Source organism: Engystomops pustulosus, chromosome 2 (genome assembly GCF_040894005.1).
Source record: "Engystomops pustulosus chromosome 2, aEngPut4.maternal, whole genome shotgun sequence".
Taxonomy (NCBI): domain Eukaryota; kingdom Metazoa; phylum Chordata; class Amphibia; order Anura; family Leptodactylidae; genus Engystomops; species Engystomops pustulosus.
Window position 1 is genome coordinate 125,716,297 of NC_092412.1, and position 20,913 is coordinate 125,737,209.

Consider the following 20,913-nt stretch of genomic DNA (forward strand, 5'->3'; position numbering starts at 1 on the left):
ATCACCTCCATTGCTAAGCAAATCATCTTCAAGGGAGTTGAACTGTAAAATAGTGGGAGAATGTAGTCTGGTCAGATGTGACTACAAGTGAACTCTTTGGATGTCAAAATAGACACCATGGCCCAGATTTACTACTCCAACATTTAAATACAAAAACAAATTTGTTACAATCAACAGTCTTTCCTAAAAAACTGTTTTTGGATATTACGTCAAACACCATGCCCCAGGAGAAGCCTAAGGAGACGAAACCTATGTCGGGAAAGGTGTTTGGTGTCCTTTGTCAACTTTGACACGAGCTTAGACTCCATTAACTCTATAGAGCCAAGTCAAGAGAAATATATGACTATGGCTGGATTTTAGATTGGTTTGTCCCCTCCAATTTTGTTCTAGACGCCACAATAAAAGTTATGTTTTATCCTATATATCCGTTTTTGCTCAGTGAATAATCAACTTTGACACAAGCGTTTTTATTACTGTTTTTGTGAGTATTAAGAATAAAATCGCTTTTTACCCTTTACCCAAGTAATCTGCACTATCTATCTGTATTTCCCAGTGAAGGACCTTTGGCGGACCGCAGAGATTGGAGAGAGGAATAGAAAGATAAATCCAAGGGAATCTTCCATTTTAAATTGGAAAGGATCTGATGAGACTGTTCGTTGGAACAAGTATTTAATTATATATTTACAGAGTAGAGCATTTTTTGAATTTTGTGAATCAAATCAAATTATCAAATTTTGAAGACTGAAATAAGGCCCAACCTGTAAAAATCCCACTTGTAGTTGTACATGTTTCTACATACTGAGTAAAAGTTAGAAAACAAGCTGGCATGTGTAGACCTTGGAGTGTCCTACAGTACAGTACAGTTCTTCAATCAAAATAAGCGGGATAGAAGGATTGGCTGATGTTTGAATGTAGCTTATTTCCCTCCACACACAAAATGAGCTCTATGTGGAAGGCATGTGTTTATATAATTAATATTACCTGACTAGAAGATACTTTTTCAAGAGTCTTCTGCTGACAGGATCCAAGGTCAGGACACCAGTCCCTATTCTTTGAAGCCTTTATTGCTGTTTCTAAAACAGTCTTGCTCTGTATTTGTCTTGTATCAGATGCAATGTCAGTTCTGTCGTAGGATGCCCCTCTAGGAGGAATATAGCGATGTGGAGGGCCTTTTGCATACCATCCACCATAAGATTTCTGTGGAAGCACATGATCCGTCTCATCTCTACCATTGTGAGGAAATATATTTTGCTCTTTGCAGGCATCTTGGGATTCTTTTTGATCCTCTTTGGCATTGAGTACAGCTTTCTCCCCTCGCAAAGTAGTCTGAATATATAGAAGATTATCAACAGTGGATTTGTTATGTATCTGAATTAAATTGAAGCTATTATCTAGTGTCTGTAGTTCAGCTTGCCAGTCTCCACCTATTTCTAAGCTATGGCAATCGATATCTTCTTCCTCTGCATCAGAACTTGTACTCGTCTCAGAATTACTGATTAATGACAGTGAAATGGAGGAGCTTTCAGCATTTTGTTGATCCTCGGCTCGGTTGCGGTCTCTCTTCTGTAGCGAGCTCAGGTCAGCGTTCATTTCGTCTGCATCATCTACAAAGTCGCAGAGCGTTTCAGTCTGTGAATCCACATAGGAAACAGCCATGCTTGCATTATAACTAGGAATATTGGTGGCCTTATAAAACGGGTCTGTAATTTCCTTAAATGTGCCTGAACAACAAAACAAAGAAGGAAAGAAAAATTACTGAATACCATAAGGGTAAGAACACGGGTTCACGCAGGGGGGTAAAAAAGAAATGATGGATGGCAGGCTGGTTGGCTGTATACTGGGGGAGCAGGCTGGTTGGCTGTATACTGGGGGAACAGGCTGTCTAGCTGTATACTGGGAGAGCAGGCTGGCTGGCTGTATACTGGGAGAGCAGGTTGGCTGGCTGTATACTTGGGGGGGGGCAGGCTGGCTGGCTGGCTGTATACTCGGGGGGCAGGTTGACTGTGTACAGGGGGCAGGCTGGCTAGCTGTTTACTTGGGGGGCAGGCTAGTTGGCTGTATACTGTAGGGGCAGGCTGGTTGCCTGTATACTGGGGGGGCAGGATGGCTGCATACAGGGGGCAGATTGCCTGTATAATGGGGGGTGGCGGTATACTGAGGGGGCAGGCTGCCTATATACTGTAGAGGGCCTGGCTATATACTGGGGGGACTGGCTGGCTGTATACTGGGGGACTGGCTATATACTGGGGGAATGCCTGGCTATATACAGTGGGGGGCTGGCTGGCTATATACTGGGGGGGCTGGCTATATACTGGGGGGGCAGGCTGGTTATATACTGGGGAGGGGCTGGCTGGCTATATACTGGGGAGGGGCTGGCTGGCTATATACTGAGGAGGGGCTGGCTGGCTATATACAGGGGGGGGGCTTTATACTGGGGGGGCTGGCTGGCAATATACTGGGGGGGCGGTCTGGCTATTTACAGGGGGCTGGCTCGCTGTATACAGGGGGGCTTGCTGGCTATACACAGGGGGTTCTGGCTGTATACTGGGGGTGGTGTGTGGATGGCTGTGTTATATGGCATAGTAGTTATATTCCCGTACCTAAGCGGCAGTATTATAGTAGTTATATTCCCGTACCTAGGGGATAGTATTATAGTAATTAAAGTCTTATACATAGGGGGCAGTATTATAGTAGTTATATTCTTGTACATAGGGGGCAGTATTATAGTAGTTATATTCTTGTACATAGGGGCAGTATTATAGTAGTTATATTCTTGTACATAGGGGGCAGTATTATAGTAGTTATATTCTTGTACATAGGGGGCAGTATTATAGTAGTTATATTCTTGTACATAGGGGGCAGTATTATAGTAGTTATATTCTTGTACATAGGGGGCAGTATTATAGTAGTTATATTCTTGTACATAGGGGGCAGTATTATAGTAGTTATATTCTTGTACATAGGGGGCAGTATTATAGTAGTTATATTCTTGTACATATGGGGCAGTATAATAGTAGTTATATTCTTGTACATAGGGGGCAGTATTATAGTAGTTATATTCTTGTACATAGGGGGCAGTATTATAGTAGTTATATTCTTGTACATAGGGGGCAGTATTATAGTAGTTATATGCGTTCTTATAAAAAATAAGCTTTATTCCTGGCAGTATGAGTCTCTTTAGCAGCGCTGTACATGTTGCTAGAAGTTGAGCAGAGGCATGTAAGATCAGTAGCATCTACTATGCACTTTGACTGGAGTTCTGGTACTGTGAGTCCAATGGCCAATGTCTCTGGTGCATAAAACACCAGGGTGACAGGAAGGCAGCATTTCGCCAAGACTCACATAAGACATTTATACAAAAAAGAAGAAAGCACTTATACAGTGCAGTATATTTTTATATATGTATCCTGTTGGGCATTAGATATATACACTTTAACCACATGTGTTACTCATAAAAATACTATTTGGTGCTTATACGAGGACAAAATCGATATGTTTTATTATTTAAAAATATACATTAAAAAATACATATGAAAAAACATGCTTAATTGTAAGATATGAGACACATTTTGATGCCTAGACCAGGCTCATCATCAGTCAATGGCGTGTAGTGTATCCAGCAGTCCATTTAAAATTATTTTTGGCCCCAAATACCGCACACATATGGATGGGGTCCCATTCAGATTGGAAGGGATCTACAATCTACTTATTTTACCTACTATTTATGCCCCGTTTCTCACAGCTTAGCAACTAAAGATACACAACATTTACATAATGTTACATACATACATGTACATATAAATTACTATTTATAAATAAATTTGATTATGTAAATACTCCTATGTGTTACTAACTATTTACCACTAGATGGCAGCAGCATAGTTTCATGGGGGGGATTTATCATTAGGCAGGATTTTGCGCAGATGTCTATGTGTTAGACTGGCAGGTTTTCAACAGTCAGATTTATAGTGCGGCGTATGTGCAGTGTTAAATGTCTTCTGATGTGACAGATGTGTGTGCTCTATGCAAATAGACTGCATCGGTCACAAACCTGTAACATCTGCTCAATTTCTGCTTTTTTGCGATCTTTTTGCACAGGAAATTCTCAGATACCTCAAACATAAAATTCTCCCTGTACAAGCAATGGACCCACATATAACACCTCCTATGTGGTGTAGTTTTGCAATAAAATTTGCGTTCTTTTGAAAATTCTCAGTTGATAAATGTGGTGCCGCACAGTGTTGGACACTCTGTGGTGTATTTTTTAAGCCATTCAGTGACATTCAGTGACTTTTTTTCTCGTTAAAAAACTATTTTGTGCAAAAATTGGCGACAATTATATGCCAAGAAGCTACATGATGACTAATGATGAATCTCCCATGTAGTCTAATCAAGAGAGAGGAGGTGTGTAATACTCTTTGCTTTCCACAAGATGTCATTGGAGTTCCCCTAATGCCTCTTATTCAAGAAAGGACAAGTGTATAATACTTATTTCCTTCCACACAATGTCATTAGTGTTCTACTAAGGATATTTAAAGGGTTATTCCCATGAAGACAAGATTCTTACATACTCAGGATAAAAAAATAAAACATTCTATAATGCTTTTACAAAGATACAGCATTTCACAGATCTAATTCCAACCTGTCTTTATCAGACCTGAGTGAAGTTGCTCCCCCACCCCCAATTTTGTTAGTTGAAATCTAACAAAATTGGTGTCAAATGTTTGTGCTATGTTGGTGCTGGTTTGTGCAGAAGAAATTTTCAGAGGGTGAGCCCCCCCCCCCCCCCCCCCCCACACACACACACATTAACCAAATCAAATATAACTGTTGTCAAAGGTTTGTGCAGCAAAGATTTTCATCTGTGCTGCTATCATTTTTAAGATATATTTAGGTGTTTACATAAGTTAAGGTGTTGAGAATGAACTGGTTAAAAAACAAACCTAGTGAAACTTCTCTGGTTTGATCACCAGGGGGAGCTAGCAAACACATTGTACTTTGGAAGGAAAACTCTGCTGACCTCTTGAAAAAATGATCAATACATTAACCCCTACGTGCCTCTTTTGGCCTTAAGGATGTGGTCTCATTTTTTAAATCTGCCCTATGTTACTATAAGTGCTTATAGCTTTTGAACACTATAAGATATCCAGGGGATTAGTTTAAAAATTTGGATGATATATTTTGTGTTTAGTTGTGAAAAAAAACTAAATTTGGCAAAAATTTTGAAAAATTCTTTATTTTCAAAGTTCTAAATTCTCTACTTTTGATGAAGATAGTCATAGCACCCAAATAAATTCATAACTTGCATATTTCCTAAATGTCTGCTTTATGTTGCCATGTTTTTTTAAGATTCCACATATTTTACTAGAATGTTATGAGGCTCAGAATTTTGGTGCCATTTTTCAAATTTTTGGGAAAATCACCAAAACTAATATTTAGATGGACCTGCTGAACTTTTAATTGACTGTGAGAGGCCTAAATAATAGCTAGAATTGTTAATGACCCCATTATAAAAAAACTACACACCTCAACATATGATAAAGCACTTTTAAGAAGTTTGTTAACCCTTTAGGTGTTTTATAGGGGTTAAAACAAAATGGAGGTGCGTTCTACAAATTGTAATATTTTTTGACAATACATTCATTTTGGGTGGAAAATTTACCGTTTACCATACTGTAAAAATTGTATATTATTTTTATTCTATGGGTCACCACAATTACGAAAGCACCTCATTTATATAGTTTTTTTAAAAAATATCCCATTTTTACTGAATAGAAAGTGATTTGGCAAAAATGTTAATTTAAGCATCACCGACTTTCATATGCATAAATTTTTTATTTTTCGGGGCTTAATTTTTGCGAGAAGGATTGTTCCTTTTAGTCGTCTTATTTTAGAGTGCGTAACTTTTTTAAATCACTTTTTAGAGCATTTTTTAAAGGGTATTAATTAAAAATCATCTTTTTTTCGGAGCATTTTTTAAGGTCGTTTTTTTACGAGGTTCACTTTGCGGGTCCAATAACGATTCTGTTTTATTATGCAGATTGTCACGGACGTAGCGATACCAAATATGTGGGGGTTTTGTGTATTTTATTCAATTTTACTGAATAAAAACTAATTTGGACAACATTTTGTTCATTTTAGCATCACCATCTTTTCATACTTCAGAACTTTTTTATTTTTCGGCTGACAAATCTGGTTAGGGGCTTATTTTTTGCGAGAAGAGTTGTTCTTTTTAGTGGTCTCATTTTAGAGTGCGTAATTTTTTAAAATAATTTTTAAGCATTTTTTTAAAGGTATTAATTAAAAATTATCTTATTTCGGAATGTTTTTTGCATTTTTTCCCCTGGCGTTTACCGTGCAGGTCCAGTAACGATTCTGTTTTATTATATAGATTGTTACGGACGCGGCAATACCAAATATGTGGCTTTTTTTGTGTGTTTGTGTTTTTTATAGTTTATCAAGTGTTTTTATGGGAAAGTGTCATTTTAGGGGCTTATATTTTTATGTACTGTTTATACTCGAGTATAAACCTACCCAAGTATAAGCCGAGAGCCCCTAATTTTACCACAAAAACCTGGTAAAACATATTTTTTTATTCGAGTATAAGCCGAGTTTGGGTTTTCAGCAGATTTTTTTGTGCTGAAAAACTAGGCTTATACTAGAGTATATATGGTATTTATTTTTTATTTATTCTAATGTGTTAACTTTTGTGTTTTTCACTTTTTTTACTTATACAAAGCATATACATGCTCTGATCGCTGGTTCAAGTCCAATACACTGTTCTACAATACTTCTCCATTGTAGAGCAGTGTAAGCTGTCTGAGCATGCAGGCTCAGACAGTTTACAGTCAGCCCCGGAAGGCATCTGACTGCCTCATACATCGGGCAGCCCCGGAGCATTAGGCAGACTTCGGGGCTGCCCAGAATAGGATCGGATCCCCCGGTTAGCGGCACGGGGGATCCGATCCATAGCAGAAATACCCTTACACAACGCGGTCATGCATGACCGCGGCGTGTAAGGGGTTAACACCAGCAATCAGAGCCGGTTCCGATCGCGGGTGTTAGCGCGTGGTGCCAGCTGTGATTGACAGCTGACAGCCGCTGCTTCTGGCACCGGCTCCGTTCGTGAGCTGGTGCCAGAAGCAGGACGTTATAGTGCATATCTAGCCACCAGGACGTACTATAACGTCCAGGTGCGTCTAGGGGTTAAAAATGATAGAAGCACAAATGAAAATGTTTGCTGGACAAACCAGCACAAGCGTAGCACAAACGTTTGACCCCAATTTTGTTTGATTTGGGTAATGTGGGGGGGCTGACTGACCTTTTTACCTTTACAACTTCATTAATATCTTCAAAACAAAAGCAGCAAAAACAAAGATTTGAGCAGCACAAACATAGAAGAATTGATTGGCACCAATTTTGTTTGATTTAGGTAATTTGGGGGGGGGGGGCTGGTTGACCTCTGGAAACTTTTATTGATATCTTAATAATGATAGCAGCACAAATGAAAATTTCTGCTGGACAAACTTTTGACACCAATTTTTTTATTTGAACAAGGTGGGGGGAAAGCAACTTCACTCAGGACTTTATCAGTCCTGGTATACACAATTTCAGCTGACCCTGGTTCCAACTGTTAAGCTTCTGACTTTGGGGGTCAGGGAAGACATGTTGTTCTATAGTCTGACGCTGCCCTGAGCTGCTCTCTGCACTCCAGCCCCCCCCCCCCTTACATTCCAAAACTAGCTCACACAGAGGCTTCCTGCCGACGCGTGAGGAGAGTAAAGTTACCAGCTACAGACAGATACAGTCTTTGTCCAGAGGAGTGGGAGGGGTGCACATCACATTAGTTTATTGTGTCACAGCTGTAGCAGAGCTGAGCATGTTATATGCATCTCAATGATCTCATCATCTTTCATCTCTGGTCTCATCTCTCTATCTGTCAGATACTAGTTAATGTTCAGAAGCTAAATGAAAGTGTATATAAACCTGTAGCCTGATAAGCTGACCACATGTTCAGCACATAGCATCTCACAGCACTAGAGGGCATGTAAATGTGTCTTGTATATCACAATTTAGCAAGATTTTAATCATTATATATATATTTATAACAGAACCTAAATAATTTGTCCATGTTTGAATGCCAAATGATATTTTTATGAGCAAAGCACAGCTCTAAATTTCTTCTCTAATATAAGTCTAATATAAGAAGAACATTGCTAGACCCCAAAGGACTGGTCACTGGATCTGACGGATGGTTGAATCAATGGTGTCTTCATTTGAGACAATATCCTTCATGAATGAGTTCATATTTCACGATACTAAATAATCCTACATAAAAGTTATCATCATCCATATGCTTATTAAATCACATGAATCATTCCAATCACATTAAAACAATTATAAAAATACATACTTTGTGGTGTTTCCCTTGCTGTATATTGTACCTTCATATGTCCATCTGCCTCCACTATGAAAGGATCATGTTTTTTATATGGAACTTTGTCCAGGGAGTGCTATAGACAAAACCAGTGGTTACAAATTATTGGATAATAAAAAGTTAAAGTGAAAAAAGGAACTTCTTGTAGAATAAAATTAATAAAGCCTTTATTAAACATTATTAGTGAAGATGAATAGATAAAGTAATACAAGCATTTTATTTATAAGACCTGTACCCAGGTTTTGCTGTAAATGTGAAGAAAGTCCCATCTCTTGACTCCCACCTGGTTCTTGCTAGACAAATAGTGGGGAATAGAGATGAGTGCACTTGATATCCATGTTCAGGTTCGGGAATTTAGATTCGGCTGAGGACCTCCTGGCCAATAATAGCCATGGCTAGTTGCAAGGGGCATCAATTTGCTGGACTGGCTGTTTGGCCTCCAATCCAGCATTATGTCTGGGAAAGGTAGCTGAACCCATACTCGTACCCGACCATCAAGTCCGCTAGTGGGGATAGCTTTGTTCTCATAGACCTAGTTGCAGTCTACATGCTCAGGTAGAGCCTGTTTGCAGACTTTGAAGCTCAACTTTCCAGGATTTTTTGAAGTCTCATAATTTGTACTGAGATTACGTTGATGATCTGAATGTTTTTGATGATCTGAAAGTATTGTGCATTATACATCAATTTAAACAGGAAATGTTAGTTGTGTTTAGTATATGGAATAAAATGATGCATTAAAAAGTGTTATAAAATCAAAAATACACATGAGAAGAAATGTTTATGAGGGTTTAGCACATTTAGAATTATAGATACATAAGGAGACATTTATTATCATATGCTGCCATTTAATGTAAGCCCTTAAGCGTTCTACGCTGGGATACATTTTACTGCCAGGCAGAATTGGGCTATTCTCCACTGTGTATGACTGCCTTCACTTGGAATTTAGGTGTCAGAAAGAGCGGAAATAATCGCATTTACTGGCAATGAGCTACAATTATTTCAGGGCTTGTACAACCTGGTAAATGTCCCTTATAAAAAGTAAATTAGCAAGCAAAGAGGTTGGTATAAAGCTTTATTTTTACCTAGTGGCCATGTTACCATAAATAAAAAAGTAACTCTAATTAAATAGATGCAATGCTACATAACTGCCTACTGTATAGCGGACTGGGAACTTTGTGCAGAGGGTAAACATTTTTTAAATGCACATTTTAATTGGTAAAATATGGCCAATGAAAGAGAAGTAAACACAGAAAAGCATTTTTAGTTGTAGATGTAACCTAACGTTCCTTAATATAAAATAAAATTTAGCAGGCAGAATGCAGTCACCTTTATATCATTCTTGAGTATATATCCAATATCCTGAAGAGATGTTGTTCGTTCCTTGGGTCTAGCATGAATGCCAGTGCAGACTATAGAGTAATATGGTTCAGAAAGATTGGGATCAACAGTCAAGTAATGTCCTGAAACCATGGCATCCATAACTGCTTCACCATCTAGTTCATTCCATGGTAAAGAGTCTATAAAGTAAAGGTAATTGTAACTTAGCAGAGAGAATTAATACTCTGGAATAATAGCCGTAAATGCCATCTATATAAACCCATCAAGTCAACAGCTTGTCTGAACTAGATAGGAGAAAATATTCTATATTTTTTTAAGTATTTACACCAGAAAGTTTTATCACTAAATTTGTCTTTGTGTTTAGCAGTATCTTTGTGCTGTTTGTGCATCATTGTTATAGAAAGTAACATCATTTATTTTCTTATAAATGTTATTAGGTAGAGAAGAAAAATCTATGTACCTGTTAATCCTTCCTGCATCACAGCACAAAAACTGTAAAGATCTGACTTTATAGTTCCAATTTTTCCTGCAACTATTTCAGGAGATGACCAATAAAACAGCTGTTTAGGTATTGGGAAAAGAGTATTGCCTTCACAATTCTTGTTCTCATTGCTGAAAGATTTAAAAACATTTTTTTAAAAACATACCATTTTAGATTTTATTCTAAAGTCAAAAAGTACTTTTAAAGCTTTTAAAGGAAATCTACCAGTACCTGGTAGACATATTAAACTACTAATACTTACCTACGCTCCTTTTGATGTTGAACCAGACGATGTCCATATCTAAACTTGACATCCCGGAGCACAGGGATGAGATGTCCAGAGCTCTGGGCTGCTAATTGTGCACGCCTCACACACCTCCTTCTCCCAGCATGGAGGTGATGTCACATAGAAGGCATGAATAATTAGCAGCCTGACATCTGAACCCCGCTCATGGCTGCTAATTATAAGTTTCTTTGCTATGTGACCCCGGTAGGGCAAGCTTAGAGAAAGACAATGGCGGGATCAACATCAAGAGGATCATAGGTAGACCCTCTTCAATTTCCAAACAGAGGTGCAAATAAACTAATTTCAGCTCTTCCTGCAAAAAGCATCATGTGGATTACAGACCCACAGACTCTATGGGTGAAACACTATACAGAATTCTGGCTTTTAAAAGTTGCTAAATAAGTATGACCTTTTGGTTTATTTGCACAAAAATGTAGCAACTTTTGATGTCGGTTTTTCATGACCTATTTTTGCAATGTTTGTTTGTGTACTTAGCCTTAGGCTTCATGCACACGACTGTGTGCTTGTCTGTGCCATAACACGGGTGAGCACACACCGGGGTGGAGAAGGAGTGAGGGTAAATGCTGGTACTAGAGCTCAGGCAGATGGCAACAGACATAACCATGGACAGGATAGAATAAAAAAGTCAAGGTAACCAAAAAACAAAAGCTTAGACATAAGTGGTATATTTTACTTGTTGTAATGTGTCAAAAAAACTGATAATACATTCCCTTTATTAAGAATTAAAAATGTATTATTTGCAGAAATATCCATAAATCTCTACAAGTCTATATTCACAATAAGCTGATCACAAAGTGTCTCTCTGCTGGGATCAGCCGAGTAACTATAGGGGTAGCAGCCATAGCAGCTCCTATGTGGCCCACAATGTCAAGGGGCCCCAGCATCTGGAGTATTGTGTGTGTATTTATACTGTATGTGTGTGTATATGCTGTATGTCTGTATATGGTGATGTGTATTTGCTTGACTGTATGTGTGTAGATGTTGTTTGTATGTATACATGGTTTGTGTATATACTGTATGTTTATGCACTCTATAAATGTGTGTGATTTAACTCAAGTATGACTACACAAATGTGTTTATTTTTTTTAAGGGAGCCCCAGAAGTCTGCTATGGGGCCCTAGTTACGCCCCTACTGTTACATACTGTTTGTGTGTGTATATGCTGTATGTCTGTATATGGTGATGTGTATTTGCTTGACTGTATGTATGTGTGTAGATGTTGTTTGTATGTATACATGGTTTGTGTATATACTTATGTTTATGCACTCTATAAATGTGTGTGATTTTAACTCATGTATGATTACACAAATGTGTTTATTTTTTTAAGGGAGCCCCAGAAGTCTGCTATGGGACCCTAGTTACGCCCCTGGTATTATCTACTGGGGCCAGTTGTTATCTACTAGAAAGCAGGTGTTTCTATAGGAGGGAACATGCACAACTATGTCCCACGCTAAGCCCCTTAAAATCAATGGGATATCTAGGTAATGCAAAATCAGAATGGTCTTCTGGAGCAAGGGGTGATTTTGTAGCAGTTCTTCAATCTGGCAAGGATGAAAGGACTGAAACCACAATTCTCTCTAAGGGATGTCTCTGTATAAATGGAGCATCAGGTAACCATAACTGCTACTGGGCGAAATACAATTTTAGGTAGAATCACCATGTTCATGTCTGGCTGGGGTCTCAGCAGTTGGACCACATTCCAAACACTTTTTGCCTATACGATAACTAACTTTGGATTTCCCCAACTGGGTATTATGAAAATGTCTATACCAAGGTCACTGACTCGCTACAGGGGAACAATGAGGGTGCGCATGCTGCATTTCGGAGCTATTGATGAGAAATGAGTAGAGCTATGTTTATTTTTGCAGTGGTGTTAATGTCTTTCTTCAGACCTGGCTAACCTCTTCACACAATGCAAGCAAGACATATTTTTTACCTCTCAACCATATATTCGAAGTGACTTAGCTTGGCTCTGTCTGCTGATACAATCTGAATGGCATGTGAAGAGAAAGAGCGATGGATGAATCCGCGCCAGTGAATAAACTCGAGAGCTTCAATCATCTGAAGGAATATATGGACTATGGTTTCCAAGTGCAATATTGGGAATTCTGAGCGCTGAAAATTTTAGAAAAAAACAAGATGAACTGCCAGCTTATTCAGAAGTTGTGTTAAAATGTTTGTGTTTGCATACTCTAGTAAACCTCTACCCTCTTAACCCTATTCTACACTAGTAGCTCACAGCAAATAGTGATTCCTCTTTCCAGGCAGTGGGACTTGGGAAGTAAACATTTACATTTCTGTAAAGGACACTCTACCATAAAAAGATAACTATTGTTGTCTTTGTCCCTTAACTAAGTAGTGTGCCAGTGGACTAAGGGGTAGAGAGGACTTACCTCCTAAGTGGACTAAGTTGCAGTGACCAACTGTGTGTGCACCGAGCAAGAATGTGTCCGGTGGGCCCTTGGTGACCACATGTATCACCACAGGCTGCAATTCACCAGGTGTTAGCCAGTGCGTAGAGAGGACTTACATCTATTTATAGGTTGTTAATGCAATCAAGTTTCAGTCAACCACTTTATGTACATTGAGCAAGAATGTGCCTGGTTGGCCCATGATGACCACATGAAACGTCACGGACCGCGACTCCCCATGTGTTAGCTGGTGCATATAGAGACATAGAGAGGACTTAACTCTATTTATAGGTTGTTATTGCAACCAAGTTTTAGCCAGCCACTATATGTATGTACATTGAGCAAGAATGCACCTGGTGGGCCTGTGGTAACCACATATAACATAACGGGTCGGGATTCGCTGGGTGTTCATTCTCAGAGTGCTACCTAGCACCACCCAGAAACGCATTATGTATGATATCAAGTGCAGAGACATGAAAGTGATATGGATATAATAAAGATAGTAATCTTGCTATTTAAAAAGTAACCGTCATGTAAAAAAACTTTTGATTAGTTGTAGGGCATGCAATATTAAGCCGTTCTGCAATTAGATTAGTTACCTATATCATTCCCCTTTCGCTTCTATTCAGCAGCCTTCCCCCTGCTATCAGTGTCTCCTCTGATGGTGGTTGCTAGGCACTTCCCATTCACACTGAGCTAAATAGGAGTGAGAATGTGGGACACACATCTCTCTCCCTGCTCTCAGCTGATCTACTAATGGCTGCCAGGAGCCCTAACTAATGTAATAACACATACACAGGTATATACAGACCAAGGGGGGACACCACCTTGCTTCATCAGGGGTATGTGTGTATGTAGACCTGAGTATGTGTTCTGTGTCCCGTTATTCCTCTGGGTAATGTGCAATAATTGTTTGTAAGAAAATACCTTGTTCTGAGGACTATACCTCCTATACCTCTAGTATACTCAGTCTAGGTCTATTGTGATCTATTTATCCTGTATATTTAGTTATTTGACCATTAGTGGACTTTCTCTGTATTTATGCTGCCTTTTAAAAGGATTTGTTTTAATTGATCTAATAAAGTGTTATTTTATGCTTTCTATATTTTGTTTCCTTGTTTGTGGTGTTATTTCATTTTGGGTATAATCTATTTAATCTAAAGGGGGTACATTGTGTCCATGCCAGGGCCGCATCTGCCATGAGGCGAGATGAAAATCTCGCCTCGGGCGGCAGAATGCGGCCCTCTTTAAAAGCGGCATTTTGCAGCTCCAATGTGGGCGATTCGGGCGCCCACCGGCTGGATCTCCCTTCAGATAAATCGCACCTGTCTCTTTAAGAAACAGGTGCGATTTACATGTGGAGCGGCGCAGCGCCTTTACGGCTGCTGGCGTCGCTCCGTACAGTGCAGTGACACAGGCGGCGGATGATGACATCACGCACCTGTGTCACTCAGCGGAGCCGCGGCTGCCAGAAGAGCCGCGTGAATATGGGAGCCGCGCGCCGTGGGAACACCCTGCCGTGAGGTAAGTACAAGTTTTATTATTTTTATTGTCCAATTATTAATTAAATGTGGCGACATATATATTAGGGGGCGATTACTGCTGGGTGTCTTCTATATATACTTTTTTACTGGGGAGGCTGTGTACAGTTATAAGGGGCCAGATCCCATTTTTCCTGGGGGGGGGGGTAGGTTGTATATATTTATATGAGGGGCCAAATTCTTATTACACTGGGGGGGGGGCTGTATATATTTATATGAGGGGCCAAATTCTTATTACACTGGGGGGGGGGGCTGTATATATTTATATGGGGGGCCAAATTCTTATTACACTGGGGGGAGGCTGTATATATTTATATGGGGGGCCAAATTCTTATTACACTGGGGGGGGGGGCTGTATATATTTATATGGGGAGCCAAATTCTTATTACACTGGGGGGGGGGCTGTCGATATTTATATGGGGGGCCAGATTCTGTTTATTCTGGGGGGCTGTATATATTTATATGGGGGGCCAGATTCTGTTTATTCTGGGGGGCTTTATATATTTATATGGGGGGCCAGATTCTGTTTATTCTGGGGGGGGCTGTATATATTTATATGGGGAGCCATACTCTGTTTATTCTGGGGGGCTGTATATATTTATATGGGGGACCATACTCTGTTTATTCTGGGGGCGCTGTATATATTTATATGGGGGACCATACTCTGTTTATTCTGGGGGCGCTGTATATATTTATATGGGGGACCATACTCTGTTTATTCTGGGGGGCTGTATATATTTATATGGGGGACCATACTCTGTTTATTCTGGGGGCGCTGTATATATTTATATGGGGGACCATACTCTGTTTATTCTGGGGGCGCTGTATATATTTATATGGGGGGCCAGATTGTGTTTATTCTGGGGGGCTGTATATATTTATATGGGGGGCCATACTATGTTTATTATGGGGGGCTGTATATATTTATATGGGGGGCCATACTCTGTTTATTATGGGGGCCTGTATATATTTATATGGGGGGCCATACTCTGTTTATTATGGGGGGCTGTATATATTATATGGGGGGCCATACTCTGTTTATTATGGGGGGCTGTATATATTTATATGGGGGGCCATACTCTGTTTATTATGGGGGGCTGTATATATTTATATGGGGGGCCATACTCTGTTTATTCTGGGGGGCTGTATATATTTATATGGGGGGCCATACTCTGTTTATTCTGGGGGGCTGTATATATTTATATGGGGGGCATACTCTGTTTATTCTGGGGGGCTGTATATATTTATATGGGGGGGGCATATTTTGATTATACTGGGGGGGGCTGTATATATTTATATGGGACCAGATTCTGTTTGGGGGGGGGGGTCTGTATTAATAAATTGGGGGTGTTGTATATTGATTGGTGCTGTGTATGCTATAATTCCAGTAGAATATTTATATATAATGAAGGGATGTGTTATATGTGGGGAGAGTGCGGACAGTTGTGTTGTGAGGAGTATATATTATTTAGGAGCGCAGTGTTGTTATCCAGGAGACTTTATACTGTAAGTGACTGTGGTATTTTTAGGGATGCCGGGTGGAGATGCTGCACGGAGCTGAAGATATCCGGCTGTGAATTCACCTTTGATGGATTGGATTGGAGAACCCGGAATAAAGTCCTCCTGATGGAAGAGATTGTCATCTATAAGGTACTAGATGCCACTAATGCAGTGGTTCTCAACCTTTGTAATGCCGTGACCCCGCAATACAATTCTTCATGTCGTGGTGACCCCAAACCAAAAAATAATTTTGGTGGCTACTTCAAAACTGTAATTTTGCTAAAGTTATGATTCGAAATGTAAATACCTGATATGCATTATGTATTCTCATTGCTACAAATCAAACATAATTTAAACATAGGGATTAATCATAAAAACAATATTTAATTATATGTTGAGAAATATTTATTACTTATTCCAATAAATAACATTTCACCATGGCATAGCATGGGTTTTAATATAACAATTCCAAAAATATAACATTTCACCATGGCACAGCATGGGTTTAAATATAACAATTCCAAAAATATAACATTTCACCATGGCACAGCATGGGTTTAAATATAACAATAGTAATATAACAGTAAACAGTGCAATATTTTGCAACAGAATGCTGCCAAATTCAGTGAGATGGTTGTGGTTGCTTCTTGCTTACCAATTCAGAAATTCTTGGGGCAGTCTTTGCAAGGGCACAGCGAAGATCATTTTCCACAGCAAGTCTACTTCGGTATTTTGACTTGATTACCAGCAAGCTGGAAAACCCTGTTTCGCAAAGATATGTCGTTGGAAAAGGAAGAAGAAGACGCAGCACAGTCTCAGACAGAATAGGATACAACTGTAAACACTTAATCCAGAATATTGTCAGTGGCATCGTAGAGAAATCTGTTCTCGCTGCATCATTGTTAATCAGGTCTATGAACTCTTCTTGCGCTTGACTTTTGGATATGAGATGGACCCTCACTTCGTCATAACAGCTCAAAAGAAAAGGGGAACACTGTGTCGGGTATAAATAAACACAATACACTTCATTGTATGGTGTCAAATAGGCCACAGCTTTATTTAAATCACAAGACTAAAACAGTTAAAGGAGGAGTTGGGTGAATTGCTAGGAATGGGATTCACCTATACTGTGAGATCCCCAGCTGCCTGACATACAGCCCACCGGCCAGGCAGCAATAAAGGGGCGGCACGCTCTGGCTTGCCATTCTAGCAGAGCCAGTCCACTTTAAGGGCACCAATGACCCTTGTGAAGATCCTCACTCCTGTGCTTCACCACCGTGCCCGCCCCTGGATGACATTACCATTAAGACATCCTTCAGGCTGGCCACTTCCAAAGCTCAGCCTGTTCACCACCATGAGGTTTAACATCCTCTATGAGTTAAAATTAAGTCCACCTGCAACTTCCACCCAACTCCTCCACCGCCATTTTCAAAGCTGTGACAGATAGCAAAACCTGCTAATCTTTATTACTTAAAATTGACTCCTATTTTTTTTTTTTTTATCTTTCTTTTTTTATAAATATATGTTTCCATTTGTATGTTTCTTTTTTAAACTAAAGCCATGAACATATACATTATGAATTAATGTCCAGGCAACCATAAAAACTGGCTAACCTCCGACTCACAAAGAGTCATCCCACAGCACTCAGGAGAGGAAAAACCCCCTGTGGAGGAAACCTCTAGGGAACCCATGGCTGAAGGATCGCCCTTCCTCTGGGCTTAGAAGGATAGAACCAACTTTATCTCATCATAATGCAGTAAAAAGCAATATTACATGGTACAAAATACACAATGTCACGATCCAGCAAATAATGTACAATAAAGTTTTCTTAATTACACATAAAGTAGGTAAACAGTTGTAGAGTAGTAATGGTACAGGGCGGGTGGGAGGGACATGTTTCTCCATGGTCTTCTGGTGAGAGAAAGAGGAAGAGAGACCCAGGACAGGAAGTGACATCTACTGCTGGGTCCCACCCCTCTCATAGTACCACCCTACCCTACACTCTGCCCTCTCACAGCAGAACCCACCTATATTAAATGAATACAACTACATAAAAACTTCCAGCGTTCTAGGTCCCCCCATGCCAAAGTCATGTCCCCCTTTGCTTATGGCTCCGGGGGTTTCTGTCTCTGGAACATCTTCAACTTTGACTGTGAATGGACTTCTGGCCAAGGCAAATGGGGTGTCAGGTAGATTAGGAAAGTATGATGAAATTTCATCTGCAAGCATGTGCAAATGTTCTTTCACGGAAGTGATCATCTTAATTTTTTTGTCTGGCTCAATGTCATGTTCCTCAAAGAAGGCAGATAATGTAGGAAACATGTTAATTTTATTTTCATCCAATTTATTTATCCACAGCTGAAGTTTCATTTGGAATGATCTAATTTTTTCAGACAAATCGAGGCATGTTGCATTTGTCCCTTGCAGTGATAAATTTAAGTCATTCAAGATGACAAAGATGTCCACCAAGTAAGCTATTTTCAGCAGCTCGGTTTTATCACTAAAAAGTGCTTCGAATTGAGGTCTTCCTTTCTGACCAAAAAATGTTTTCAGTTCATCACGAAGCTCAAAGACACGTTTTAAAACTTTTCCTCTTGACAACCATCTGACTTCAGTGTGAAATAACAGAGCATTGTTCGGCGCATCTAGCTCATTGCACAGTTGCCCAAACAACCGACTGTTTAAGGCGCTCGACTTAACAAAATTGACACATGTTATGACGCTTTTCATAACTTCTTGTAGATCTTGCGGCAGTGTCTTAGTTGCTAATATTTGGCGATGAATCATACAGTGTGTTCCGATTGCTTTTGGCGATTCATTTTGTACCAAGTGTTGAAATCCTGAGCGACATCCTAACATAGCGGGGGCACCATCTGTGCAAACACCGCAAACCTTTTCCCAGGAGATGTTATGCGCTTTTAGAAATGAACCAACTGTGTCAAAAACATCATGTGCAGTTGTTGTTGTTTCAAGGGGTTTGCAAAAAAGAAACTCATCTTTAAAGTCGCCATCATTAATATACCTCGCATATACCAATAACTGTGCACAGTTTGCCACGTCTGTGGATTCATCCAGCTGGATACTGAAAATGGGTAGTGGTGCAGATTTAATTTCCTGGATCACTTGATCAAGAATATCGGCAGACATGTCCTCTATTCTTCTGCGGACAGTGTCATTAGATAAGGAAATTGCATTCAATTTCTGAACATATTCATTTCCAATCATCACGCGAACTATGTCTTTTGCAGCTGGCAACAGTAAATCCTCAGCAATGGTGTGAGGTTTCATAGCTCTGGCGATTCTGAGTGCCACCAAATATGACGCTTCAACAGCTGCCACATTGTGTTTGTGGTACTGGCCCCCAGTATCAAATCTAGATTTCTTGAGTCCATCAGCTTTGCTTCTAAAATAGTCGATATTCTTGCCAGCAAAGCTTGGATGCTTGCTATCAAAATGGCGTTTTAGTTTGTTCGGCTTCATAGATTCAGCTGAGAGAACTTCACAACAAATAACACATTGTGGTTTCTCAATTCCTGCTGTAATTATTGAGGTAAAGCCATACTGCAAGAAATCCTCAGTGTATTTTCTTTTCCTAATATTCTTGTCTCCGCGATCCATTGTCATGAGACGGTTTGCTAAAGAAAAAATAAAAGTTGGTCGAGTTTATTAAAGTTTCCTATTATTTACTTTTCACTGGGGGACATGTATCACTGGGGGACATGTATAATGCAGTTGCCGCATTTATCTTTGTAGCCCAGATATTTGTTAAACTTGAGCGTCTTTTGGGCTTGGAATTGTCCCATTCATGCGCCTAATAAGTCGCAAAACAGAGCATGCTAGACCCAGACTTACTTTTGGTAGACTACTGTTTGGGACTAAAAAGTTGCACACCACAAAAAGTTGCAAAAGTGAGACTAAACAAGCAACTCATCACATGTATCACAAAGAGGAAAAACTTCAGGAAACTTGAAATAGTGGCAGCCGAAAAACTATGATACATGTTCTCCCCTGTGTCGTTTTCTATTACACACTTGTTACTATGACCAGGGGGCCATTTACACGCTTAACTAATGGATCTGTTATTTTCCAGATTAGTGGCAAGTTGTCTATATAGAACAGTGTGAACTACATCATAGGATACATTGCAGTTTCTGCACAGCATGGCATCTTTCAGGGCGCTTTCACACTATGAAGTAGTGTCTGCGGTGGAATCCACATCTCATAGTATCATAGTTGAAAAAAGACACATGTCCATCAAGTTCAACCAAGGAAGGGAAGGGACTAGATCAGGAAGAGACTTATTTGAAAAAATTCTATATAACATAACCATTATAGACCCTTCTTGAAGCTCTCTGCTGTCCGTCCTGTGACCAGCGCCTGAGGCAGGCTATTCCACAGGTTGACAGTTCTCACAGTAAAAAAGCCCTGTCGCCTCCGGTGATTAAACTTCAACAGGAGATCCTTGAATTCCACAGAAGAGAGATCCCCTGTATGGCAGAAATGAAGTTCTGACGCATGTCTCTAACTCCTATTCAAGTCAATGGGAGGCCACAGCAGATTCCGCTCAAATATAGAGCATGTTGCTTAAATTTTTCTGCGCTAGGAAAAACGCTAGAATTGAAAAAATAAGCAACATGCTCTATATTTGAGAAGACTCCCATTGACTTAAATTGGAGAGAAAGAGATGTTTCGAAAACTGTCATTTCTAAACCTCCTATTGAAATCAATAGGAGTCTGCGGCGGACTGTGTGGTAATATAAGATTCTCAGGAGCTCCCTTCCACAAAATCTGCCACACGCACAATGAAATCAATGGGAGGCGGGTTCAATATCAGAAAAGAATAGGAGATTATACATTGGGGAACAGTGTCAACTACTTCTTATAGTGGTCTCTTATAGT

At 39.8% G+C, this 20,913-nt stretch overlaps 1 protein-coding gene across 3 annotated transcripts in view; it reads right to left on the reverse strand.

The window, feature by feature from the left end:
• The window catches only part of TEX14 (testis expressed 14, intercellular bridge forming factor), a 150,276-nt gene that overhangs the window by 55,665 nt on the left and 73,698 nt on the right, over nucleotides 1-20,913 (reverse strand). For all 3 annotated transcript variants that reach the window (XM_072136277.1, XM_072136276.1, XM_072136278.1), the window contains 5 exons: nucleotides 12,499-12,677; nucleotides 10,236-10,387; nucleotides 9,764-9,954; nucleotides 8,414-8,513; nucleotides 982-1,721 (listed from right to left, as the gene is read on the reverse strand). In XM_072136277.1, coding sequence (XP_071992378.1) covers nucleotides 982-1,721; nucleotides 8,414-8,513; nucleotides 9,764-9,954; nucleotides 10,236-10,387; nucleotides 12,499-12,677 — 1,362 coding nt within the window. The remainder of the gene's footprint in view (nucleotides 1-981; nucleotides 1,722-8,413; nucleotides 8,514-9,763; nucleotides 9,955-10,235; nucleotides 10,388-12,498; nucleotides 12,678-20,913) is intronic.